This window comes from Puntigrus tetrazona, chromosome 13 (assembly GCF_018831695.1).
Source record: "Puntigrus tetrazona isolate hp1 chromosome 13, ASM1883169v1, whole genome shotgun sequence".
Classification (NCBI taxonomy): Eukaryota; Metazoa; Chordata; class Actinopteri; order Cypriniformes; family Cyprinidae; genus Puntigrus; species Puntigrus tetrazona.
Window position 1 is genome coordinate 2,185,122 of NC_056711.1, and position 27,348 is coordinate 2,212,469.

Here is a 27,348-nt window from a genome sequence, read left to right on the forward strand (position 1 = left end):
GGTCTGTAATTTGCTTCCAATAAGTTATACATTTAACAAATGTTAACAGAAGATACATTCACAATATAAAGGATCAGCTGATCATATCCGTTATAACAAAATTGTATTTTTTTCCCCTTTGCAAGGCTGCAAAAACTACTAAATAAATAAATCAAAACAAATAATAATATTATAGAATAATTAGTATTATTATCACGTAAATATCATTGCCTTCCAACAACTCCTGTTCACCAACAAAGCGAAGATTATAACTCTGGAGAATTCTGCAAATGTTTGGAGAACTCGGCGTCAGCAGTTTGCCAAAAAGTACACTGAACATTTTACGCAGTATTTCCACGTGGCATTTCTTTCATGTCAACTAACAGTTTGAAAACGAGCCCGTTCTTTCATTTATACGTTTACGTCAGTTTCTCAAATGATTTACACAAAAATGAGGTACATGAATGAACGAGTGCACCTGATTACACATTAGCCTAAATACTCTGTCTGCATTAAACATTAAAGACTCTACCTGTACTGTTTTGTGGAGGTATGATTGAATGAGAACACGTCATCCTCTGAAGCTTGCGTCCGAAGCAAGCGTAGATGCAGCGTCTCCTTCGTTCCCTTCTGAGGTAACTCTGAACTGTGTTGTCTAGCGAGGGGAGAACCAAGGCAACTCTATCTCCTTCAGTCAAAGGCCTGAGCTACACAAGTCATTACCTGTCAAACGATGGGTTAAAAATATGTCGAGGTGTGGCTTAGCATTCTCTTGATCCATGGCATATGCTGATAACACTTTCTTTTGTCATCTGTTTTCTGTTCATGGCAGCTGAGTTTGTGTGATTGGTCAATGACACAATCAGTGTGGTATGTACTCTTGTCTACTTCACTGGTTATCTGATGGATGGGTAACCTGTGGGTTCAGCAGACAACAGCTGCGTTCACAGGCTAGTAACATATTTAATGTGCTGCTAATAGTCTTAACATCCACACCAGCTGAAACACTGTTCCCACTGCTTGTCATCATGTGACATTTATATTCAGAGAACATTCAGAGTCACTCTAAAAAATAGTGGGTTAACCTCCAATTATCCAGTGCTGGATTGGGTCAGATGTTCAAAATATACCACCGGTCACCAAGGTTTTATTGAAAGCCTTCAACAGAGACTCTTCCCACATATGTCTGTTCAAAAACTGGTTTTATTGGTTTTTCCTGTTCTGGTTTGTTAGGTTGAAAAACAAAAAATCTGAAGACCGCATTTCAAGGGTAGAACAAGAATCCTTCAGACGTGGTGAGTTTGTAGATACTACGTAAAGATTTGAAGCTCTAATTATTAAATCTTTTCAAAATAATTATAACTGTTGGGCACAAATCCTGTGATGACCTTCTCTATCTTCTTGTCCTGGTGAAGGAGAATGGCGCACGTTTCAGATCATCTTCTGGCTGCTCTGGATGATCTGGACACCGATGAACTCAAGAGGTTTAAATGGCACTTAAAGAATCATCACTGTCTTTCCAGTGCTGTCCTGGAGAAGGCAGACGCTCCTGACACGGTGGATCTGATAAAGAAGCGTTTTGGACCAGAAGAAGCCGTGAAGGTCTCGGTGGAGATCCTGAGGAAGATGAACCAGAACCACGTGGCTGAACAGTTAGAGGACAAAAACAAGCAAGGTAACATGTTACTGCTCAAATCAAGCCGTACGATTTGCCTTTTAAATTAGAAATAAAAACATGAATTACAAAACTGATAATAAATATAATTGCAAATATTATAAGCCTACGTGCTTATATGGTTTAATGTGACTGTGTCTTCATTCTGATCTTCTTCTCTCCTCAGCTCCTCAGGATGAAGGCACTACTAAGGATCCTGTTGAAGCTGAATTAAAACAGATCGAGGGTAAATACTGATCAGCATCTGTACAGAGAAATGCCAGGTTTAAGTTTATTCTTATTTTAGTCATGAGTCAGTGGAAGAGAATATAGGATTTCAAGCAGCATAACTACAATTGGTTTGACTTAACTGAAATTACATATAAAACATGAAAAGTGGATTAGTATTTTAAAGTGATAAAAATCAGTTTGTGTGATGAAGAAATCCATTATAACCTCCAATTCTAACCTTCATCTTTAGAACAAATGAAGAAGTATTTGATGAAATCTGAGAGCTATCTGTCCCTCCATAGACAGCCTATGCCATTTCAACTTAAAGCCAAGGAAAGTAGTAAAGATGGCATTTAAAGTAATCCAGAGATTAAGTGTTAAATCATTAAATCGCTTGAACTTGACTGAAAAGCGTGTAGTCGGGACCTACCCTGTTGAAAAAAAGCAGCATATTCTGGTTAGGTATGTTTTGAAGCTTGGAAGCTGGTTTGAGCTGATACTGCACAGGAGCTAACCAGCTCAAATCAAAAGGCCGTTTTTTTAACAGGATAATCCAAGACCAAGACCTTTGTGCGTTAAAACAAGGGCAAGTATTTCAATCCCTCTGTTTAGGGAAGAGAGGGAAAAACACCTCACTTAATAGTGTCATTTCTTTTCCTGTAAATGTGTCCACTATACTGATCGTAGTTTTAGTGACAGTGACATCAATTATCGTCGAATAATGCGAAAATAATGTTGCTGTTATTTGATTTTTAACAAAAAAAATCTGTAGCTTGGAGACGCTTGGCTCCTCAGGTGGGGTAAAATGCAAAAATAACAAAAATAACAATTCACTTAAATAAAGCTCATGAACGTGATCTGTGGAAAGCGTGCATTTGAGTTGAGCTCCTCTCTAAAACGATGGAAGACATAACTCGGGTGAATAATTTTGTTTTCTTTGCGCTAAAAAAAGCTACTAGCGTCGCAAAACTAAAGTTGAGCTACTGCTGTCACACGGACTGTTTTACCTGTCTTACTACATTTCTGGAGCTGAATGATTTGAGTTGTGTTGCTGTCTATGGAGGGTCAGATAGCTCTCAGATTTCATCAGAAATATCTTCATTTGTGTTATGAAGATAAACGAAGGTCTTACAGGTTTGGAACAGATCAATGACATCTTGCGATGAACCCTTTAAGACATTCCTCTTGGGGATTTTTTACAACATAAAACATAGTTACAACAAAAATGTATGTATAAAACTTTATCTAGTGGTTGTTTTGTATAGTTTCATATAGTTCACTCTGGCCTGTCTCTGAAGGATTGTGTAGATCGTCTGTGGAGGGACTGAAAGCTCTCCAACCATTCGTCATGTATTCAGAGCCAAACTCAACATCTCTTGAGTATTGTGTCATGACCTTGTGATTTGGACTCTGCAAACAGCAGAGACATATCTTCAGTTTATCTTTTCTGTGTTTAACAATAGACAAGACCAGCGAAGAAGATTTGGAAGACATGAAGGTGAGTAAATGATTATAGAAGTTAAACTAAACTCCGCTGAAATGTTCACTGTGTTCATTTATAATTTGAATTATTAGTGGAGGAAATGTAGAAAATGGTGCATATTTAAAAAGAAGATTCATTTGGCTTGCTTTTTTATGGATTAGAAAATGAATGTAATATGATTTTCTGATTGGTCTTCAGGGCCTTACATCAACCCACACGTTATAAAGTGACAGCGAGCTGCATTGCATGTGGGAATTAAACGTTGATTATCATGATTATCAAGTATATGAATGGCAGAAAGCCAGCGTATTTAAGAAGAATATAAGAATATATAAACACAACCAGGTAACCGGTGATTATCAGAGCAAAGGCAACATATCAGATGAGTTTATAGGAGTTTATAGCATATAGAAGTAATCTCTAGCATGAATGCTTATCATGAAATACGTGAAGAAAGTTTGTTGCTCATTGTAGGAGATGCAGGACTATGAGCAAAATCTTCACGGCCACAATTTCGTCTGAGGTCGAATTTGATTGCAACGGCCATTAATCGGCTGCCGGTAACGATCAGAGACTACAGATTTTAGCCTAGGATTATAGCAATCTTTTAGGATTTTCATAGTTTGTCTTGGACGGCCAATTCGTGACTAAACTCACAGTGTGAGCCGGGCTTAGGAGGAAAAAGTTCCAATTATTATTTAATCCCATGTATTTTTCATTATTTCTAGAACTAGTACAGGCTTTGTATTTGTCAGTGTTAAGCTAGTTGAATCTTTTAGTCCATGTTTTTCCAGAACAACTGAAACTAAAAGTCGATGCTGTCCAGCTCAATTGGTTCTGACCGTAAAGGGTACATAACACACAAAGTTTCACCCAATCTCATGTTAATCTTACGTACCTCTAGAGAAACACGGCAATCTTCATATCTCCAAAAAGTCTTGTAGTTTTATCATGTTCATATCAAAATGATTCTTTCCGAAAAAAACAGACGTGCTCTTGGGGGTGAGCCATGCTGGAAATAAAGCCAAAAGCAAACTCAGCACTGTACAACAGTAAAGTTCAAAGTGTTACAAGTCCACAAAACCAGACAAGAATGCATATTGACAAACAGCTATTGTCTGTGTGAAAATATAAAATTATAGAATGTTATATTTTATTTTGTGTTTGCGACGTAATTAAGTCAATGTAAAGGAACTCCCAGACAGCACGTTAGAACAATTGAAGGATGCTTTATCCCGTTGCACAAGTCAAACAATCCACATTCTGAGTTTAGCTCCACCCTTTGGTACTCTTTGCTGTGTTTGGTACCGCAATGGAGGCACACCAAAAAGTGATATGCTACAATTAGCTTTTTTGTTACTATTTACAACTTCTGACAACGGAGGCGGACATAACTGTGTACCGCACCATACCGTACTGTACCAAAGCTGGAAACCATTTATACGACGACATTTTAGTGTCATGTTAAGAATAAAAAAACTAAGATTACAAAATTTTAAGTCGTAATATTTCGAGAATAGTCGAAATTACGATAATGAAGCAATATTACGAGAATAAAGTTGAAAAACTATGAGAATAAAATCTAAATGTTTCAAGAATAATGTCAAAATATTACAAGAATAAAGTCACAAGATTATTAGAATCAAGTCAAAGTATTTTGAGAATTAAGTCGAAAGGTTTGAAGAATGAAGGTTAAAGTTATAATATTTTGAGATGTTCTTTTGTACATGCAACTGGTCCAGATTGGGAGCACTGGGAGAAAGTCTTTCAAAATCTTTTTTTTTTTTTTTTTTTTTACAATTTTTTATAATTTTATAATGTGTGTGACATATCGTTGTATTCACTTGGGTTTAGGCGGCATGTGAATCGATCTTTATACAATATTTAAACTTTTTCTTGTAATATTTCGATTTAATTCTCGTAATATTTCAACTTTATTCTTGTAATATTTTGACTTTATTCTCATAATATTTCAACTTTATTCTCAAAATATCATAACTTATTTTTTTTTTTTTTTTACATAAAAATGAAGGCATACATTTGATTCTTAACAAGGTGGAAACTGAATTCTCAGACTGTTTATACTTTTTTTATTCCTGAACCTAAAACAAAAAAACCTCAAAATGAACTCGTACTTGTATTTCATTACTATTTTTCAAAAACATGCAAGATGTATTTATTTAATAATTATAATTATAGATTTTTTCAGTGTTAAAAAAAATGAATGAATGAATGAATTGGTTTGTCCTCCAGTTTGAGATAAAGATAATGCAGAGGACGTTCCGGAAGAGAATCCAGCAGAGAGAGAAAGATCTTCAGCAGCTGAGAGAGGCTGCAGAGTCTTATAAGGTGAGTTTGAGACGTCTCGGTTAGGACTCTCCTCTTTCAGTCCCTCTGAAGCCACGGCTTGTTTGTTTTGTGTGTCCTAACAGCGCTCTGCACAGACAGCAGTGGAGGAAAGTGAGCAGAACTTCTCTGAACTCATTCGCTCCATTGAGAAATGTCGTTCTGAGTTTAGACAGCGGATCAGAGACCAGGAACAGGCTGCACTTAGTCGAGCTGAAGGAGGACTGGAGCAAATGGAGCAGGAGATCAATGATCTGAGGAGGAGAGACGCTGAGCTGGAGCAGCTTTCACACACGCAGGATCAAACCCAGTTCGTGAAGGTAACAAAGGTCTAGTGGATTTCAGCGAGAACTGCTGAGGGACTCCAGGAACAGGATTTGTCTTACGAAACAGGTCTAAAACAGAATATGAAATTAGTTTCATCAGCACTTCAAACTTATATTAAGATCTACAGGAGTACTAGAAAGATACATGTAGGTGAGTTTGATCTAGGTTTGATGCTAAACTCTGCAGTGTTGCAGTTCCTAAAAGCATTGTAAGTAGATTATACAACTATTGCTATTAAGTGCAATGGGATGAACGATTGAAGGTTCCTCTATTTCTTTCTATTTCTATTTCTTTCTTTAAGTACCAAAGTGAGTGAGGCAGTCATGGGAAATTGGGATCTCATCTGAGAATTCTTCCACCTTTAAGTGTAACAAAAACAATGCCCATTGGTGTGAAAGATTTGCATCATGCACACCGGCTATAAAATGTCACCTCATGTCTTCACAAAAGTGTTGGAGGCAGCTCTCGTTCCTTTAAGGGAAAGAAGCATTCGCGTCCTCAACTACCTCGAAAACTGACAAGAGTACTTCTGCAAACTCAGGACGTGGTGTTTCAAAACCTCAACCGTCTGGGGCTTCGGGTCAACTGGAAAAAGAACAAACCCTCCCTTGTGTAGAGGATCTCTTTTCTCTGTATGCAGTTGGACTCGGTCAACATAACAGCATGCCTCCCATGTGTCATGTGCAATGGGGCATGTAGCATCTGAGTTCGCTTCATGTCATTCACGTCCAGGCAGAAATGACAGGCTCTCATGACAGCCCACACTTCTGGGGTAGTCAACCACGAGACAATCCTGCTGATTTTGTAGACACTTCGGTAGGCACAGGCAGACCTGTTTGCATCTGTTTACTCCCAGAACAAGGGCACCTTTGGTATGGATGCATTGGGACACAGCTTTGGGGCCTTCGCAAATGTGTCCTTCTAGTTGCACCGTATTGGCACAACTGGACCTGGTTTACAGAACTGATGTTCTTCACAACATCCTGGCAGGATCTGTTTTTTCCGAGATGGGGCAGCCTCTGGCACCCGTATCCAGATCTCTAGAACCTCCATCTACTCCATCGTCCTCCACGTGAATGTCCTTTTTAATATTTAGAATTTCCTTGCACAGGGTGCTTTCACTGAAATTATTTTGTTCACTAAAGCTTGGGGTAGACCACCTAAAACTTTTGTTTCCTGTCCAGAGACGATTCGAGCCGCTGCAGTCAGTGGTGCTCAAATACCTGTCTCCAAAGACTTTAAAAGAGTGACACTTAGTGTTGGTATTTTGACACACTGTCTCTGTTCCCTCTATCAGAGAATGTAGATATCAATAAAAGCATTTAGATATTTCGTGAACACATTTTTGGTTTTTATGTTTCGTTTATGTTTTAGAAAGTTTAGCATAATGAACATACTTCATGGGTGCAGACCAAAGCAAGTGTAGTTACACAAATGTAGAAAATATATCTACGGCACAAGCAAAACTAAAAGAGTAACATGGTTTTAAAGCTAAAGTTAGCCCATTTTTGTCCTACAAAAGTAAAGAACAGGATAATCATAAAACATTCTGTGGGACATGCTACCAAACTAGTAGTTTTGATTTTGAATAACTGAGATTTAATTTTTGTTTTCTGTAGAGTTTCCAGGCCCTTTCACCTCCTCCTGAATCAACAGAAGCACCCAACATTCCCTTCACTTCTCTCTTCTCTTTTGATGGCCTGAGAGAATCTGTCCGTCAGCTCAGAGACAAACTGGAGGATTTCTGCAAGGAGGAACTCAAAAAGATCTCAGACAGAGGTAACGTTCTGGAGACTCATCTGCTCTCAGAAATGGGTCCTAGATCACGTAGATCATGCAGAACAACATACTATCAGTTTCTTAGGAATGGATGCAGAGATCATTTTCTTGAGAATCACGCTGTTCATGTCTGTTGATTTCCACAGTCACGTTTACCAACCTTGTTTCTAGGACCAGAAACGACCTCCTACAATGTAAGTCACTAAAGCTGTTTTTAAAGACTGTATCGCTGGACGTCATTAGTCTTAGCACAACGAGGCATTTACGGGCATTTCTAGTGCTGTCATTGAGAGCGTTTACATGCCCATTCTTAAGCAGGTTAGGCTTACTAAACCAAAATGCACCGTTTTCTTTTATTGGAGTAATGTCATAAAAGACGTAAGCATAAACCGCTCAGAAAAGGTTGTCTTTTGCCTCTTACCTCGATTTTGAGCTTCATGTAAATGCAGTAACCTGCTTTCTGTCAGCTTATTAAAATGTGCATGTGACAGAGCTAGTGCAGTTAAGCACATCTACACAAATACAGGCTATTTTATGAGACGGAAATAGAAGTTGTTCAATGCTGCACTTATAACTGCATGAAAAGATAATATATAAGCTCTAATTTAAATTTAACATCTTTAAATGGCTTCATTTAATGTCTCAACTGACAATGATTATATTTCGACATCACTACAGGGAAATAACCAGATTTATGAATGAAGTCATGTAAACACAGCTTACTTGCATTGTCAGGTTACTAAATTGCGTATAAACTGGCAAAACTGGTTATTTTAATAAGCCGATAATTGTGAGCTTACCGGTGTGCATGTAAATATGCTCACTTTAATGTTACTGGTTGACACATCTCCACAAAAAGCAACCACACTTGATTAAGATATCCTGATTTGACTAGAGGTAAAGTTACATTAGGCTATTCTGTTGAAGAACGTTATATAAACTAGCAGTGCCAGTGCTTTTTCACCATTGCTGACCGAATTTTCTGACACAGTGCTTCCACAGAAATTCATATTTTGACTGTTATTTGCTAGGAAGTGCTATTATGCATCTTCTGAAAGAGTACAGGCTCTTTGAATGAAACCACAGACGAAGAAGCAGCAGAAACTGTGATAGAAACATCATTTCATTTCCGTTAGTATTGGTCAAAATTCAATGTGTTAATCTTACACCTGATAAAATGGCAACTATTATATTTAAGCCTATAACAGATAATATAATCTGCCTCTTATTGGTTGTCAGTTCTGTTGCCAGGGGTCATTCTGTTGCTTTGTTGCTTAGGCATTTGACCAGGGCTTGAGAAAATATGCAAAAAAAACCAGGATATCAGATCATCTGTACTGTATACACCCAACATGAAGAGAACAGATTAGTAATCCTTCTTTTATCTCCTTCAGATTACCGTCAGTTCACTCTGGATCTGAACACGGTGCACGAATGCACCCTTCTGTCGGAGAACAACAGAGCGATTGCTTACGATAACTCTTGCCCTTCCATTTTCACACAGCAGCGATATCCCGATCACCCAGAGAGGTTTAGTCACTGCTGTCAGGTGTTGTGTAGGGAGAGTGTGACTGGACGCTGTTACTGGGAGATTGAGTGGAGTGGGAGTGTGTTTATAGCGGTGTCCTATAAGAGCATCAGGAGGAAGGGATGGGGTAATGAGTGTGACTTTGGAAAAAACAATCAGTCGTGGTGTTTTTGCTACTCTCCCTCCATTAATATGTTTGTGCACAATAACACATGGACTGATCTCCCTGTGATGCCCATCAGCAGTAGACTAGGAGTGTATGTGGATCACGGAGCAGGAACTCTGTCCTTCTACAGCGTCTCTGACACAATGAGCCTCATCCACACAGTCCAGACCACATTCACTCATCCGCTCTGTCCCGGCTTTAGAATGGATAGTGACTCGTCGTTGAAACTGTGTTGATAAATCAGAATATACTTGATGAGAGATTGTGAGAGTGTGGTGAGGTTTGGTAACACAAGCACCATTTAGCACTTCTCGTTTCAGTTTGCATGACTGTTATCTAAACCTGTGAGATCATCATCTTCCTGCAGTCTCTTCTCTGTTGTGTTTATCAGTGTAGGAGTGCAAGAACGTAGGAGAAAAAGATATGAAATCGTCACTGACTCGATGTCTCATATCGCTATAACCTGCTTCTATTATTACTGTTTTTATCCATTCACTGTATGGCGTGGATCTCCTTTTTCTTACTATTATTATTTTTAATATTTTTTTAATCTACCTTTAATTGCAAAAGTTTCTGGGTACTAATTCTGTTAGATATATTTTAATCTGTTTTATAGACATTAACCATAGCCTCCGGAGACCTGCAAAAAAAAAAAAAAAAAAAAAAAAAAAATATATATATATATATATATATATATATATATATATATATATATATATATATATATATATATATATATATATATATATATATAATTTTTTAATCTTCAGCTTCTGTTGATGACGGCGAACGGAAGTGATGGTGTGACAGGAAGATATAATATAACACCATTTAATATACCATTTTGAATTAAATATTTTACTTTATGCAGTATGTGTTAAAAATAGCGATAAGAGCGTTTCCCATTGTATACAATGTTTCTACACACTCTACCTGATTTGTATATTAATTCTTGGGGCAACATGTAATAAAAAAAGAAGTGTAATAATGGGAGTAGTAATTTGCTAGATGTCTAATATTATAATATAATATAATAAATATAATTTCCTTCCCATGTGTTTTCTCCCAAAACGTGTAATAAATACTCTTTGTGTCCTTCATATATCCTAACAGAAGGTCATATTTAGAAATATATTATTATATATTTTCTATTATCATATTTGAAACTCTACATTTTCGAGAGATGTTAATTTTTTGTTAGCATATTTATTAGTATTGCATTTGAGGAAGGGACATTTTCCCAGGAAATTGAAGGTTTGAAATTGCTTGATAACTTGATTACTGCTTACTAGGAGACACAAGAAACACTGTTGATATTTCTGAAACTTCATCTGTGAGAAATGTTTCGGATTGTTCAGGCCTGCAGTTTTCACCATTACATAATATTTTATAAAATACAACAAATAACATTAGTAAAAAACCAAAAAAAACACAGCCATTACTATCTAAAACCTTAGATACATCTCAAAAGCTTACAATGTGCTCCGCTGATATTAGAGAGTTAGGATGATATTCTCTTTAAAATACTGATCAAGTAATTAGTAGTTTGGTAATACTTAAGTCATTACTAGTGAGTTACCATCATATTTATTTTGGAATTGTTTGGGGTTTTAGCAAAGTCATGATTTTTTTTTTTTTTTTTACTAAAAAAGTGTACCTGTCATTAAAAATTAAAAGCCTAGCAGTTGCAATAGCACTTAGAAACTGAATTATGAGTTAGAAGATCATTTGAAGAATAATAAGCTAGGTGTCCTTGAGGCAATCCCTGATCTATCACACCATGTTGTTTCAATTCAGCCAACATTAACAGATCAGGACTTGGTGATTTTGCTATCAGTTTTCCACCAAGAAGTTGCTTAAAACAATACTCCAGTGTATAGAGCCAAAGTGTTTTTTTAGGATAAAACCAAATGTTAGCCCAAATGACATTAGCTTAGCTAATTCTTGCCAAAATCAAAATAGATCTCAGTTGACAATGTCCACGTAACTTCTTTTGGTTCCCTCATGTCAAACAAGTCAATCTTAACCACATTAATGCAAAACGTTCTTACCCAACAGTACATTTTCAATGATTTGTCAACTTTCGCAACATAACAAATCATCCTCCTCAAATCCTCCTCTCCTATTGGTCATTAAAAGAATTGGCATATATAGAATTTATTAAGAAATTTGTCTCAAATTCTGATGTTTTTGCAGTTTACATCCAGTTTAGACTTCAAATAGTGACTATATATAATTATTACATTTAATAATAATAATAATAATAACAATAATGATGTAATGCATGGAAAATGGGTCAAATGATGACTAAAATGCATGGCTTCACAATCACTTAACAGAGAAGCAGGTTGACTGCAAATGGTGCTAGGAATGGGATTGTAAGGGAACCACACATATTCCATCTGGAGTCAGTAGGCTCCTACTATAGAGGCAAATGACCAAAGTTGGTAGAAAAGGGCGTGACATTTGATTGCATATGGAGTTCTTGAGAGTGATGTTATTGGTCCTCAAACCCTCACAAGAAGGCGGAAGGCTCATGGCTAACCCTCACAAAGAGAGGAACACCACCCAACTTTTTAAGAGGGCGCAGATGGGAGACTTCATTACAGCTGTACCGCAGAGAGTGTAGCTTTTATTAGCAAATTTTGAAAGAGCCTACAAGGAGCACCGGGACCCCATAATCTACTCATGCACAAAACTATTGCTTCTCAGTGTGAGTTTATTGAACAAGGGCCTTCACTGAGAGCGTAAAACCTCAAGGATCTAGAGACCTGAAGTGTCCTGGCTGGGGCAACATCTACCCATCTACCTACCCATCAGGGAGCATGTTTCAAAGCATTCCACTCTGAGAGCTGTGTAACATGCTTAACTTGAAAGTCACTTGAAAGTCTTACAGTGCCATTCTGGGGCCTGATGACCAATGACTCACGGTCCAACAAACATGAGCCCAATGATGCAGTTCTAGCTTCCTGCTAATAGACTGGATATAGTACCACATTTCTCTTGTTAACCATCATTACATTTTTGTGTGACTTCCAACATTACACCACATCAAATTATTTCTCTTGTGCATCAGTGTTTAACAGCATGTTGCTAGTTTTTGCTTTGTCTCTCATCGGACCACTGCTGATAGATTCTCATCATTGCTGATCATATACCAGTCTACTACTGCTTCAGAGCGTTTCAGAAACTGTGAGAAAACCCCGCTCATCAGCCTATCCCAATCTTTCCAAACGTGTCTCTGCGTTTTCAAGTTTGGTGCTCACAAGAGCCAATAGTGTTTCACAAACAAGGCTGACGTGAGGCTTCTTCTGGCCTTTTCTTTCATTTGTACACATACTTTAAGCTTTATGGCCGACAGAGATGGTGATCGCGTCTGTTCCTCTCACAAATCAATCCCTTTCCCTCGGGAAGACTTGGAATATGGTTCCTTTTTGAACATATAATGACTCTAGTATATATTGTGTTTTATTGGCAAATGGTAGGTGTAGGGGCAGGGGTTGGGTCACATGCTCACAAAAGTGTAAACAATGTAATAATAGAAGTAAAAAATCACATCCCAACATGTGATAATAGCCAACCATTATCTAATATATAATTTAATTATGACAATAAAATCAGCAGTATCGGGCGTCAGCACATTGAGGCCGAGAGCTTCTTATTTAAAGCAGCAAAAGACCTGCGTGTCGAAACATGACGCTGAAGGGGTACCCTGTGCTGAAGAAGAGATCCTCGCCAAAACGGCAGCATGTGAAGAGTTGGGGGAGACCGTGTTGGTTTGGGGGATAGGGTTATCATTTTTCATGGACTATTTATTGCCACTGAGGTCCTTTATAGTGAAATAGCTCACTTATGAAGTTGAACTGTGTCCATTGACCCTTGCACATACACACAGGGGGTATATATTTGTAAACGGGGTGGGGTGCTATTCTCTATTACTATGATCATTAGAACATAGTTAACATCCTTAGCAATGCATAATACCTCAGTGGATGAATTACCTTACTCTTCTAATTCTTTACTGTTTGCTATATGTATATATATATATATATATATACATATAGTGCATATATTACCTATACAGCTGATTTGACAGCTTGTATAGTAGTAGGTGGAATAAACAGTAGTTTTCATTAGGGAAACGATTCTAAGCTAAATGCTGTGTAATTGTCATTTTGTCTGTCATGCTGATGTGTCCTTGGATCCTCAATGAGTCACAGGACACTGTATCTTATCACGTCTAATGTAATGATTAACTGTAAACATTATCACTGGCCAAATAATAAAAAAGAAAAATGATATATATATATATATATATATATATATATATATATATATATATATATATATATATATATATATATATATATATATATATATATATATATATACAATCTCTCATCTTGAGAAATTTGTAAGTTGTTTTTAGGCATTAACGTTGCATTTTAGGCATAGAATAAGTTTGGGCTCAGAACTATTTTTAATGTTTTGTTGTTTTTTTGAAAGAAGTCTGTTATGGTTTTCAAGGCTGTGTTCATTTAATCAAAAATACAGAAAGAAACTTGCAAAATGTTATTAAAATATAAAATAAAGGTTTCTTTTTTGAATTCAATTCTGGGATGCAAAGCTATATATATATATATGGAAAGCATGATACCTTTTTTCAGGATTCTTTGATGAATAAAAAGTTAAAAAGAACAGCATTTATTCAAAATATAAATATTAACGATATTTGTCGAAATATTGTACTGATATTTTTAATCACTTTCATCACTTATCAAAGCGTCCTGAAAAAAGTATCGCAGCTTCCTAAAAAGTATTAAGCATCATGTGACACTGAGGATGGGAGAAATGATGCTGAATATTCAGCTTTACATCGCAGGAATAAATTACATTTTAAAGCATATTGAAATAGGAAAAATGTATTTTACATTACAATAATATTTCACAATATTCAATTTTTTCCTGTATTTTTTGATCAATTAATTCAAATTTTAGTTATATTTTTTTAGAATAGCAGCATTTAGAGTGAGATGTTCTCTTTGTATAATATGACTGACAATAATCTAATCTAATCTCTAAAGCAAGCTATTTACAGACAATTATTTCTCTCTCTCTCTCTTTCTGCGTTTGCTTTAGCCATTTCTAGAGCTCGTGTTGTTAAGTTTGTGGACTCCTGCAAAGCTATTCGAAGAAGCACAAAAGACGGATAAAGTCAATTCTGAAACAATGACAAGCATAATACAGATTTTACCCTAACCGCAGGCGGCTGCGCTGTGTTTATCTCCTGTAATGATGTTATGTGACAGACAGGAAGTAGCAGGAAACCCTACGCCCCTTACTCCACAGACGCCGCGTCCCTCCTCCCCTTCCTCACATGTACATGACCATGGTGAACCTGGACTTTAGACCGGTGAGTAATGAAAAGCGAACCGTAATCACTTTCTTCTTGAAGAAGCGGGGAAAGGTTAAACTCGTTTTATGCATTTATTCAGACGAGACGCTCTGAGAAGCTTAGAGGAGCTGGAGGGAGCCGATGTGGAAGACGTCTCTCAGAGGATTACTTAATAGTTAAGAGGAGTTAGAAAAATATAGATGAAGGTTTTTGTTACTGATCCATCAGAGTTATAAGTTTACAGCTTAGAGAATCAATATAAGTTTCTAACCGAGAGAGTCAGCTGGTGTTTGGGTGAAAGACAAGCCTCATCTTTCTTTTGGTTTTTGCTGCTGGTCAGTTGTGATGGAAGAAACATGTCTGCTGCTCTAGAAGAATACTGCGGCTCCATTTTCTGGGTAAGTTCTGTCATTCGTCCGCTTTATGGACTTTCTCATTTTAATTAAGACAATACAGTGGGATTTCACTATTTACCACGATACAGCATACCAAATGATTTGAACCTGTTCGGAGATAAAGTGTGTTCCCGGGGCAAGTAAAGATATGGCTTTATATTCTAAAACATTTAGAGTTTTAGTTTATATGTGTATTGCTAATGTCATTACAATTGGCTATCCGAATATTGGTGTAAAATATTTTAAGGCATTGTAAATACATAAAGGCTTATGGGAGATAATTGTAGGATAATGGTTGGTTTTGTTGAACAAACTTTATATTTAAGATGCGAATTAAACAATGCATCTGGTAATATAAATTCAGTGTGAATCAGACTAGAATTATTTTTTAAAAGAAAGAAAGACCAAACGATGCTCCATTTGATTCAGGGGCACCAAACTATTCAAGAGTTTTAGCAAACTTCAAGGCACATTTCAACTTAGTCAAACGGCTTTAGAGCTATTATGTTTTATAGCAGAATTAGACTCGCAACACTCATACCCATATTAACCTTTATGATCAAAAGATAAAGGTCAAATGTGACCCAAAAATCACTGACAAAAACTCAAGGATGTAAACAATGTTAAGAAGATGTCCACTGGAAGGAGAGCTCTGAACGAGACTGCACCTAGAGCTTTCAAATAAATCACCTTGATAGGTAGCTTCTAAAAAAAAGTAAGAAATTAAATCTAGGGTCGTGGCACTCTATTTTGTTAGTACATTTTTTGCATGTGTATCTATTATAATGTGTGTAATCATTGACAGTCTGACAGAGTCAGCAGAATCTTTCACACCGAGTCACAGTGAGACAGCAGATGAGCTCCTGCCAGTCACTGACGTCGTGTGTGTGTGTGTGTGTGTGTGTGTGTGTGTGTGTCAGAATGCCTCGTACCTGCAGCGTCCGGACCCGGACCTGCCCATCTGTGTGGAGAGAACGGTGCTGGTGTGGCTTCCCTTAGCGTTCCTGTGGCTCTGTGCTCCGTGGCACTTCAGAAGTCTCTGTAAGAAACCGGCCAAAGCTACGCTCTCTAAACTCTACATCAGCAAACAGGTGACGTTAATAATTTAACAGCGCTCATTATTAAATATTTCATCAGAGATAGTCAAACCACCAACAAGTACTGAAGCAGTGTATACAGCACACGACACACATCAGCTTCTTTCTGTGGACATCAGGAGATGTTCTCAGATGATCATCAGGAGATGGTTCTCAGTTCTCAGTTCATGATGTGACATACGCAATAGAAACAAAAATGATCTGAAAATTGATCACAACCTCTGTTTGACGCTGACTTTAAAGCAGAGTTCACCTAAACTTATTCTTATCGTAGCTGAGAGAAATTTTTCACTTGATCGCGTCCGTGTCGCTGGACAAAACAGCTGAAACGTGTTTTTCTAAATATTGCGTAATGTAACAATGAATTGGTCATATATTAACAAATTATAACGTTTATAGGGTGCATTACAAGGCATAATTAATGCGTTACACCTACTTTTATCGTGAAGCAGTATAACAGTCTAGCGGTAAAGCTTGCTGTCTGATTGATTGACGCTCTTTGGTTGCTGATGTTGTGTGAAGGTAGTGGCTGGCCTGCTGCTCCTGACGGCGATAGCAGAGCTAGCGCTCACTCTCGGAGAGGATTATGGGCCGTCAAGTGACTCCACGGCTCAGAAACATCCAGCGGTGCTCTACACCAATCCGGTCCTGTTCACCATCTCATGGGTAACGTTCAGAAGCGCTTGTTTAATAGACGTGAGGAGTCGAGATCCCTCGGTAAACAGCTGTGTGTGTGTAGGTGGTCGTGATGCTGTGTCAGGAGTGTATGCGGCGCAAGCCGAGAACCGTCGACTCCGGCAGTCTCTTCGTGTTCTGGCTGCTTCAGGTGGTGTGCGCCGTCTTCCAGTTCCAGACTCTACTGAGAGACGCACTGAAGCAGGTACTGAGCCGGCACAAAATGATCCACATGATTAAACTGCTCTGCACACAATCTCCCTTCATCTGACTGAGAGTCAAAGCTCTTTTAGTGTCACTGTACAGACGTCTTCCTTCAGCTCGTGCTTCATGAGTCTTTTTGCTGTCAAAAGTAAGCATCAGAATAAGTGCAGTCATATTTAAGATGAACTCTTCCTGGACTGAAGCAGCTCAGCTTTACTTGATTCTCCATCAGTCATTTTCTAGAAGAATCTGATCATCAGGACTTTATTTTCACCGTTCCTCAGCAATGATCTTCACAAACCTCCAAAACATCTCACATCTTCTGAGGAGCCTTTATTTCTTATATCAGCATTGAATTATATGTTTGCATCAAATCAGTTTCATCTTACTGAGAGATATTATTAGATATAGAGACACTGCTGATATTTAAGACATTTTATGCCAGTATCTGCTCTACTGTTATAAACATCTCATTGATTTTACATCTGAATTTCAGCAGATAAATATCAGCACATGCACCATATTCATATATTTGTTCAGTTTGAATAAACCTGAGCTGTATTCTTATCCATATTTTCACTAGATTATATGAGCCATAAAAGCCTGGTGCATCAGATATACAATACTCAACAGAAAACACTAATGAAAACCGTTTAGAAAAAAAGAAACGACATCAGCTGAACGCTATTATATGTAGCCAGTTATAAAGGGGATTTATAACTAAATACACTTTAAAACAATGTGTGTTTTCAAAAGAGATATAGTATGTAATTAAAACGTCTTTGGTTTGATTTCAAATTTCAAACTGACATTAGTTAATGTAGTATAAACATGAATAAAGATTGTGTGTATAAATGAATTAATGTCCCTGAATTGAATGTTGTCGTGTCGAATCATGTATTTGACATGTTTCAGGAAGAAATCGATGATTTTCCACGGTTCTGTCTTTTCTACATCGGCTATGGCCTGCAGCTGATCGCTTTTGTCTTATCAGCTTTGCCTGACGTTTCACCTGAAATGAAAAGAATTGCAAAGACGGTAGGGAAAGCGTGTGAGAAATCTTACATGTTATGTCACTTAAGCATTCAGTAAATGTATATTTGTCAAATTCGCTGCAGAATCCTGAAGCCAAAGCGACGTTTCTGAGCAGAATCACCTTTAACTGGTTCAACAGGTAGATATGAGTTTACTTCTGTTCCTCGTTTTGCATTTGCGCCATCTGTATTTTGTTTTTTGGTTTTTCTGTTGATGACCTACGTCACTATGGTGTCTGTCCAGTACAGCTCCTATATTATACTGCATGTGCGATGTTTTGGTCTTTCATAAGCGTAACTCTGCTGTGAATCCTGTTCCTCAGCATGGTGATCAAAGGCTTTAAGAGGCCTCTGGTTCAGGAGGACATGTGGGATCTGAATCAGAAGGACTCCACTCACACCATCTGTGAGGAGTTTGAGGACATCATGGCGAAAGAGCTGAAAAAAGCCCACAGGAACCTGCAGAAGAAACAACATAAACGAAAGACTAAAAGTGATCATCAGAATGGCTTGGCCAAAGGAGTCAGTCAGGATGTTCTAGTTATGGTAAACATCTTCTATAGTTTCTTTGACAGCATTAAATTTGAGTTATTCGGAAGTGACCAAATTAATTAGACCAAATCGATGGATTCAAAATGATCCCAGTTTAATAAATATAGCCTGTTACCACTTATTTTCACATTAAAATTTGTATTTTTCACTTCAGATAACAACAAAACACTAAACAAGATGTAAAAACCACAAAGCGTAATTTTCAGTTAAACTAATGAAATACTACTTTTTGTGTAATATGAAAATACAATGTTTTGAATCCAAGGACCACTCTCACAATACTTTAATATCTGATTAGGAGGAGACAGGAAAGAAGAAAGAAAAGAAGAAGAAAAAGGATTCTGAATCTGACTATCCTCAGTCCTGGCTGGTTACCAGCATTGTTAAAACCTTCAAAGGTGTGCTTTTTGAATCAGCCGCCTACAAACTGATACAAGACCTTCTAGCATTTGCAAGCCCTCAGCTTCTCAAGTAAGTAACCTTGAGTGTTCTTTTCATTTCCAAATGATTTCTTGCACCACAAGAGGTTTTTTTTTTTGCCTGTGCTGGTTCCCAGGCACATGGCCTGCAAAAGACCATTACCCTGTTTGTTCTTCTTAGTCTGAAACTGCTTATCGGTGTGTGATGTGTTGTGTCACAGGTTAATGATCTCCTTCACTCAGGACAAAACGAGTTACGCGTGGACTGGTTACCTGTATGCCGTGCTGCTTTTGCTGGTGGCTTTTTTACAGTCAGTTTTTCTTCAGCAGTATTTCCAGCGATGCTTTATCTTGGGTATGAAAGTACGCACCGCCCTCATGGCTGCTATTTATAAGAAGGTACATCTGCTGTCATGTTATTATTATGTATCATAGCCAGTGGATGGTATTGTGATGGCTCATTATCACGGTTCCTGTCAGGCGTTAGTCGTGTCTAACGACTCCAGGAAAGAGTCGACCGCCGGAGAGATAGTCAACCTGATGTCAGCGGACGCCCAGAGATTTAACGACGTCACCAACTTCATCCATCTGCTGTGGTCGTGTCCGCTGCAGATCGCTCTGTCCATCGCCTTCCTCTGGATTGAGCTGGGTCCCTCTGTCCTGGCCGGGCTGCTGGTCATGGTGCTGTTGGTGCCCATCAATGGCTGGCTGGCCACCAAATCCAGGGGCTTCCAGGTGACTCCGTTTGCTTCATCAAGTATTGCGCCTGTAAAACCCTGCTGACAAAAGGTAGGTTTTAAAGCTGGGGTGCCGGTTTAAGCTGCTCTTATGATGGCTGGACCAGCAAAAGACCAGCAAAGGACCATCTTAAACCAGCATTACAGCTTCAAAACCTACCTACCTACCTTCAACAGGGAAGAGCTTCAAAAATACTGATATCCATATAACACTGCATTCATATCCACTATTTTCAGGTGGAAAACATGAAATTTAAAGACACTCGCATGAAAATCGTGAATGACATACTAAATGGAATAAAAGTAAGTAGTTGCTTTACTCTCACTTTTAGGAAAAAAGGTACAAAATCTGTCACTGCTTTGGAACCCTTTTAAAAGGAACACTTTAAGTACCTTAGTTGCCCCTAAAGTGTTCATTTTAATAAGTTAAAGTTGCATATTAGTAACTAAAGTGTACATTTTAATACTTTGTACATATTTGTACCTTTCAAAAAAGTACTGCACCAGTGACAGCTTTTGTAGCATGCTTCAAATCTTGGTTTGCTGATGTCTTTTTGAACATTTTTGACTTCTTTCCATCACTCGTGTGGTAGGTTCTGAAGTATTATGCATGGGAATCGTCTTTCGAGGCTCAGGTTCAGGACATTCGAGAGAAGGAGCTGAAGGTGATGAAGAAGTTTGCCTACCTCTCATCGGTCTCCGTCTTCATATTTTCATGTGCTCCAGCTATTGTGAGTATAACAATGCAATGTGTGTTTATAAAAGGAAATGAATGTTGTTTCTTAAAGAGCATTCAGATACACATTCAAGTCATTTCATATTTTTGGCTGAAACTAAAGTTTGTAAAATGCCTGAAAGAAAAAAAAAATCCTCATTTCAATGACATTTTTATTTTCTAGTAATTTTACTGACTACAAAAATAAGTGTAAATCTCTTGTTGCTTGTGTGTGAGGTCTGGCCTCAGATGGAGCTCATATCGTGTCTCGTTGTCTTCAGGTGTCTCTGGCGACCTTCGCTGTGTTTGTGTCTGTGAGTCCTGATAACATTCTGGACGCAGAGAAAGCTTTTACCTCCATCTCACTCTTTAACATCCTGCGCTTCCCGCTAGCCATGCTTCCACAGCTGATCTCCATCATGGTTCAGGTACTACAAAAAACACTTTGTTTCGTATTTACTGTATATGTTGTTATGTATGTGGAAGCTTTCACTGCTACCTTTCAATCGATCATATTAAAAACTCTGAGGTTTGTACTCTCTAATTTGTTCAGACCAGTGTGTCTAAGAAAAGGCTTGAGAAATTTCTGAGTGGTGATGATCTGGATACAATGGCAGTAACGCGTGACGACAGCCACAGTAAGAACTCATCGTTAAAGGGTTTTCTGTGTCTTTTAGACAATCTTGAGAACAGACTTCTATAAGTTTTGCAGACAAGCTGATTTCAAATTATTTAAAGAAGCTAAAATAATCCGATCAATTACTGTTTGACGTATTCATTACCGTTCATTTAACATACAGCAAAGACCACTTCAGAGCAATACCATAATTTCTTTTCATAATTTGCTGAATTAGGTGCCGCCGTGAGCATGACTGATGGGACATATGCCTGGGAAAGACAGGCAGATCCAGTTCTGAAGAAGTGAGATATACCATGTTTCTCTACAGCACTGTACACTTTTACACTGTTACAGTATATAAGAGATGCCACTAGAAGTGTTCTAGAAGTGTCCTGGGCTGTGTGTTTGTTGTCTAACCGGTGGCTGTGTTGTTCAGCGTCTCTCTGGACATTAAACCGGGTCGTCTGGTGGCAGTGGTCGGGGCTGTAGGGTCTGGAAAGACATCGCTGATATCTGCTCTGCTGGGAGAACTGCACAGCACCAAGGGTCAAATTAATATCAAAGTAACCAAACGGATGTCTTTATTAAGAGCTTCTGCCAAGTTTCAGATTTAGTCGTCTGCTTGAACACTTATGTGCTGTCTGGAGCTTTATTGATGTGTTTTCTCGTGCTCTCTCAGGGGTCTGTAGCGTATGTGCCGCAGCAGGCCTGGATTCAGAACGCCACTCTGAAGGACAACATCTTATTCGGCTCTAGTCTGGATGAGGAGCGTTACCTGTCTGTGGTGGACTCGTGTGCGCTCGGACCGGACCTCGAGCTCCTGCCAGGAAGAGACCAAACTGAGATCGGAGAGAAGGTACAGCGTGTGATAGTGGTAACGATTTCTCATCGGTTGAGATTTTGGACTATCGGTTACTGCTGGTAATGGAAAGGTATCTACTGCATGCACTTTTAAGCACTGGGTTTTAAAAACAAGTGATTTTGACCGACCGAAAGGCAATCAGCAGAGAAAGGAACTCATTTGGCTGTATGTGCATGCTGTCAGAGTTTCTCAGTGTTTCTGCACACACGTGAGGACAGTGATCATATATAGTTGAGTAGTTTTTGCTGATTTATAGACCTTGAATGTTAAATACACACTTGTATGTGTCAAAAGTGTCCTCATAAACACGCTAATTTAGGTCTTAGGTGCAAGCAAAAAGCTGAGACAGAAAACAGGTTTAACTGAATCTTTCACACCACAGGGCATCAATCTGAGCGGAGGACAGAAACAGCGGGTGAGCCTGGCCAGAGCGGTCTACAGCTCCGCAGACGTGTATCTTCTGGATGACCCACTGTCTGCCGTAGACTCACATGTGGGCAAACATCTGTTTGAGAAGGTGATCGGACCCAAAGGACTGCTCAAAAACAAGGTAGCAGACTAACAGCAATAATTTTAGGCTTATTTACACAATTTTATTTTCTATGGTATCAGAATTTCTTTAGGCTGGCTTCTAAACTGATCCAACAGACTAATCTCTAATGAAAATAAAATGCCCTGTCACTAAGCAGAGAATATTTTCAGCTTTCCCATAAATTGCTAGTGATTTCATATTGGATTAAATACATTGCTCTGTTTTGTCCCCCTCTCTTTCTCTGCAGACTCGTATTCTGGTAACACATGGGATCAGCTTCTTGCCGTATGTAGATGAGATTATTGTATTGGTGAATGGGGTGGTGTCCGAGGTAGGATCATACAAGGGTCTTCGAGCCAGTAAAGGAGCTTTCTCTGAATTCCTGGAAACGTACGGCAAAGAAGAAAGCAGCAATGCTGATTCCAGAAAAGGTTTGTCTCCCATCCGACATTTGTACTTTCTTCTGGGCTTTTAAATATTATCATAAATTTGAACACATTCTGAAAGCCTTATGGAGGTCTGCTGTAGTACTGGCCTCTTTGTTTCACTCTCGGTTGTTCTGTTTCTTGGTGCAAGTTGCATTTCCTCATGATATTCTGACTGTGAATGCACAAAACCGTCAACTGACAGCCAAAGCACAGTATGTACCTCGCAGGAGAAGATACACACTTTGCTGGGGTTCATGGTGTTGTGTTGTTATTCATGCTGATTTCTTAAAAGGTCTTTTGTCCTCATGGCTTGACTTTTGCTATGATATGCTGTTAGATGCTGTTTTTTGAAGTCATGACCAGTTAATAACACTAATTTGTACTGTTTTTGAATCTATTCAGCCGATCTCCGGGTCTGGCGATAGCACTTTTAGCATAGCTTAGCATAGATCACTGAATACAATTAGATCATTAGCATTACATTCAAAAATGACCAAAATGATTTTTGATATTCTAACTATTTAAAACCTGACTCTTCTGTAGTTATATTGTGTACTAAGACTGGCAAAAATGAAAAGTTGCTGTTTTCTAGGACGATATGATTAGGAACTGTCCTCTCATTCCAGTGTAATAATCAAGGAAGTGTGCTGCCATACCAGGCATTTTTATTTTCCAAAATTTGAGTATTCCTTTAAACTGTAAAATTCACACAAGAGTATTTAGAGTAAGCATTAACCAATCAGAAACAGTGTTGCCAATTTAATTACTTTGTCACTGGATTTAATCTGATTTTGCGTCACTAGTGAACGGTCACAAAATCTTCTTACATAGGTGTTTGGCTGTGGGCAATATTAATCATAAAACCATACTCTTTTCAATATATTATGACCCATGATCTCTAAAACATTACATAGGCCTATAGTTGAAATAACTTTCTCGCTTGTTCTCACCATTCAACAAGCATCAGCTCAGGAGTCAGAGTACGAGAAGATTGAAACGCTGCCGGAGGGTTTGGAGCCACAGGCCGATGACTCTCCTGAGGACATTGTCTCAAGCACACTGAAGAGAGAAAACAGCCTCCGTCACAGCCAGCGGCACAGCAAACCAAACGGAAGGTAGAAGCGACTCATGTCAGAAGAACACTTCTCTGAGATATAACTTAATATATTGCCCCAGCTCTGCAAGTGTTCTCATGATCTTCACACGAGTGCACATTCTGGATAAAAATTATTTTAAGTGACTTGATTGCAGCAGCGCGTTTTCGTAATCACAAAAATGTTTCTTGTCTTTAGTGTGAGAGTGAGGAAAAACAGCTCCGTTCGATCCAAAAAGGACTCAGACGATAAGAAGGGACAGCGACTGATTGAGAAAGAGGCGATGGAGACGGGAAGGGTACATAATAGTAACTTAATGCTGTTCTCATATTCAATATTTTATCATTTTCCCCTCACTTATTTTGTGCACATGATTTTTTGATCCGTAAACCAGGTGAAATTCTCAGTGTATCTTCAGTATCTGAGGTCTATGGGCTGGTGTTTTGTCTCCTGGAGTTTCGTGTTCTACTTCATCCAGAATGTGGCCGTCATTGGTCAAAACTTGTGGCTCAGTGACTGGACCGAGGATTCTGTAGAATATTTCAACACAACCTACCCAGCTCATATCAGAGACATGAGAATAGGTGTCTTCGGAGCCCTGGGATTGGCACAAGGTATGCGCAGACAGGTTTAAGATATGCTTTCACAAAAATAATGGCCTTCACTTTTTTTTGATGAGCTCTTATGAACATTCTGTTGACAATAAATAACTTTGCACCTATATGTCAACTGACTTTACAGTATTAGTAGACTGGTAGGGTTAGGGTTAGAATAATTTGATATATGCTTGAAAAGCTATAGTCTGTACAATGTCTGTTGGGAGATCATCACAATAAGTTATCAGATGAGTTATCAGCTCATACAGTCTACTTATACTCTAATGAAAGTTAGTTGACATGTAGGTGCAACAGAATGTTCATAAGGAACCATCAAAATAAAGTGTTAGTAAATAATGAAATAGAGGACAAGCTCTATTTATAGAACAAAAGCTATCAATTAATTTCTTGGGATCCTGTTTGTGCGTTCGAATGTGATCGAATGTGAACTTTAATCTGCTTACGCTAAACTGAACAAAAAAATAAAGCCTTCAGCCTTTTGTTTCATAGGCAGACACAGCTCACGGATGTTCCTCTGTGACTTAGTAGTGGTGTTTGTTTCCCGTCAGGTTTTCTGGTGTTTTTTGGCACTATACTCCTAGCTGACGGATCCATTTCTGCGTCCAGGACTCTACACACAAACCTGCTGTCTAATATTCTCAAAGTACCCATGATGTTCTTTGATACCACACCTTCAGGACGAATAGTCAATCGCTTTGCCAAGGTATAGATGGGCCTAATTTACCTGAACTTTTGAGCATGATTTTGTTTCGCTCTAAAGCCAAAACAAATATCTATAATTAGTACAGTATATTTTGCAGTATGAAATATGGACTAGAAATATATCAAATGATTGTTTAACTTTGCCTGTTCTTAAACTAAAGTTTTTTCTTCCACTGTGTTTAGGATATGTTTACAGTAGATGACATGATCCCGATGTCCTTCAGATCCTGGTTTCTCTGTCTTCTTGGAGTTCTAGGGACCTTGTTCGTTATCTGTCTGGCTACTCCAATCTTCACCGCAGTTGTTGTCCCCATGGCTGTTGTCTACTACTTTGTCCAGGTAATACAGGCATTCTCTGTATGGACAATGAGTTTCTAAAACATGTTTCTCTTACATACAGGACAGAATTAGAATCAGTCATTTAAGCAAAATGATTCAAATTTATCCTGCTGCTGTCCAGTCATTTTGTATAAACCTTCTTCCTGTATTTTAGAGGTTCTATGTTGCTACATCCAGGCAACTCAGGCGACTGGACTCTGTTTCTCGATCTCCCATATACTCACACTTTGGAGAAACCGTATCGGGCCTCTCTGTGATAAGGGCATATGGCCATCAGCAACGTTTCTTAAAGGAAAATGAGGACACCATCGATCAGAATCTCAAAAGTGTCTATCCTTGGATTGTTTCTAACAGGTCAGCACTGGTCTTCTACATCAGCTTTTTTGTCAGGCAATACACGTTTTTGCATCATAAGCACTTATCGTTGCTTGTTGGCCTTCAGGTGGCTGGCCATGCGCTTGGAGTCTTTGGGGAACCTGGTGGTGTTTTTCGCAGCTTTGTTTGCTGTGATCTCTCGGGACTCTTTGAATAGTGGATTGGTTGGACTGTCCATCTCTTACGCCTTAAATGTAAGTTTTTGATTTTGAGGTGATAGTCAAATTACATTAATTGTGTTCAGTAACAGTGTGCCACTAATCGTGATGTTCTTATTAGGTGACTCAAACTCTGAACTGGCTCGTGAGAATGACGTCAGAACTGGAGACCAACATTGTTGCTGTGGAAAGAGTGAGGGAGTACACAGAGATCACAAATGAGGTGTGGTTTTTTGGATTATTTCACCATTTTCTTAACTTTAATTGACTTTATTAAATTATTTACTAAAAGCTAGCCTAATACTGCAGCAGGCTTGATAGAAACACATCCTTAAAGGCTTGTCAGTACTGCTGACCACATGTTTCAACATTTTCCTGTCACTAATTATTAACGGCTTAAAGTTCAAAGAACTTTACAAGAATGATTGTTTGAAGTCTTTGCTAAAATTGCATTACCATATTTTTATCATTATTTTTAAAGTAGAAAAGTCACCTGAAAGCGCATTAATTTGTCATTAATCACTTTGAAAACACATTGCACTGTAACAGATGAAAGACTCAAGACACAAGTCCAAAGACCGAATTATTTCACCATGTATCAGACATAAAACATCCTTAAACTAAGCGGACTGTACTGCCAGAATTTTGAGTAACAAAACAATTTGGCTGTTCTTGAAATGTTGGTGATGCCACAAAGAAATCCTCACAGAGCTTCTAATATTAGGTTTCTGAATCGAATAATATGAAATTGAGCAGGTGTTTCTGCACCTAGAGAAAACCTGGAGATAATTGAAATCAGTATTTAGGAAAGCAATTATCTGGCATTTCTTACAAAAAATAATAAAACAGAGTGCCAATAAAATCATACATTTAAGCATTTATCATGTCCTGCTCCTAAACACCCAA

The 27,348-nt window shown here is 38.3% G+C and overlaps 2 protein-coding genes across 4 annotated transcripts in view; both read left to right on the forward strand.

Moving 5' to 3' along the window:
• The first annotated feature begins 1,136 nt into the window (after window positions 1-1,136).
• Window positions 1,137-10,066, forward strand: LOC122356458 (tripartite motif-containing protein 16-like protein). 2 transcript variants are annotated; one of them, XM_043255193.1, is made up of 9 exons: window positions 1,137-1,274; window positions 1,395-1,654; window positions 1,821-1,880; window positions 3,328-3,362; window positions 5,601-5,696; window positions 5,780-6,013; window positions 7,640-7,799; window positions 7,946-7,993; window positions 9,194-10,066. In XM_043255193.1, exons 2-9 carry the CDS (start codon window positions 1,399-1,401, stop codon window positions 9,727-9,729), a joined length of 1,425 nt encoding a protein of 474 aa, XP_043111128.1. In that variant the 5' UTR covers window positions 1,137-1,274; window positions 1,395-1,398; the 3' UTR covers window positions 9,730-10,066. The 2 variants fall into 2 exon arrangements, with proteins under 2 accessions (XP_043111128.1, XP_043111129.1); XM_043255194.1 differs by having other exon boundaries at window positions 1,229-1,274; window positions 1,503-1,654.
• Window positions 10,067-14,862: 4,796 nt separating this feature from the next.
• Window positions 14,863-27,348, forward strand: part of abcc2 (ATP-binding cassette, sub-family C (CFTR/MRP), member 2) — a 17,037-nt gene continuing 4,551 nt past the window's right edge. The window contains exons 1-28 of one of the 2 annotated variants that reach the window (XM_043255116.1): window positions 14,863-14,906; window positions 15,229-15,286; window positions 16,204-16,374; window positions 16,903-17,046; window positions 17,120-17,260; window positions 18,175-18,297; window positions 18,378-18,433; window positions 18,617-18,839; window positions 19,144-19,316; window positions 19,486-19,663; window positions 19,745-19,999; window positions 20,239-20,304; window positions 20,595-20,732; window positions 20,998-21,144; window positions 21,270-21,354; window positions 21,571-21,637; window positions 21,772-21,898; window positions 22,015-22,191; window positions 22,580-22,747; window positions 22,977-23,160; window positions 24,119-24,272; window positions 24,450-24,549; window positions 24,646-24,865; window positions 25,417-25,571; window positions 25,754-25,909; window positions 26,064-26,263; window positions 26,352-26,478; window positions 26,564-26,665. In XM_043255116.1, coding sequence (XP_043111051.1) covers window positions 15,245-15,286; window positions 16,204-16,374; window positions 16,903-17,046; window positions 17,120-17,260; window positions 18,175-18,297; window positions 18,378-18,433; window positions 18,617-18,839; window positions 19,144-19,316; window positions 19,486-19,663; window positions 19,745-19,999; window positions 20,239-20,304; window positions 20,595-20,732; window positions 20,998-21,144; window positions 21,270-21,354; window positions 21,571-21,637; window positions 21,772-21,898; window positions 22,015-22,191; window positions 22,580-22,747; window positions 22,977-23,160; window positions 24,119-24,272; window positions 24,450-24,549; window positions 24,646-24,865; window positions 25,417-25,571; window positions 25,754-25,909; window positions 26,064-26,263; window positions 26,352-26,478; window positions 26,564-26,665 — 3,879 coding nt within the window. In that variant the 5' untranslated portion in view covers window positions 14,863-14,906; window positions 15,229-15,244. The other variant, XM_043255115.1, reaches the window with a different exon arrangement.

What these genes read in the sequence shown, in the direction of transcription:
- LOC122356458 (XM_043255193.1), top strand. Translation starts at nt 1,399, where the DNA reads ATGGCGCACGTTTCAGATCATCTTCTGGCTGCTCTGGATGATCTGGAC. An exon ending in AAGATTTGGAAGACATGAAG is followed by an intron (nt 3,363 to 5,600) that starts GTGAGTAAATGA and finishes TTTGTCCTCCAG; the next exon opens with TTTGAGATAAAGATAATGCA. An exon ending in CAGAAACGACCTCCTACAAT is followed by an intron (nt 7,994 to 9,193) that starts GTAAGTCACTAA and finishes TATCTCCTTCAG; the next exon opens with ATTACCGTCAGTTCACTCTG.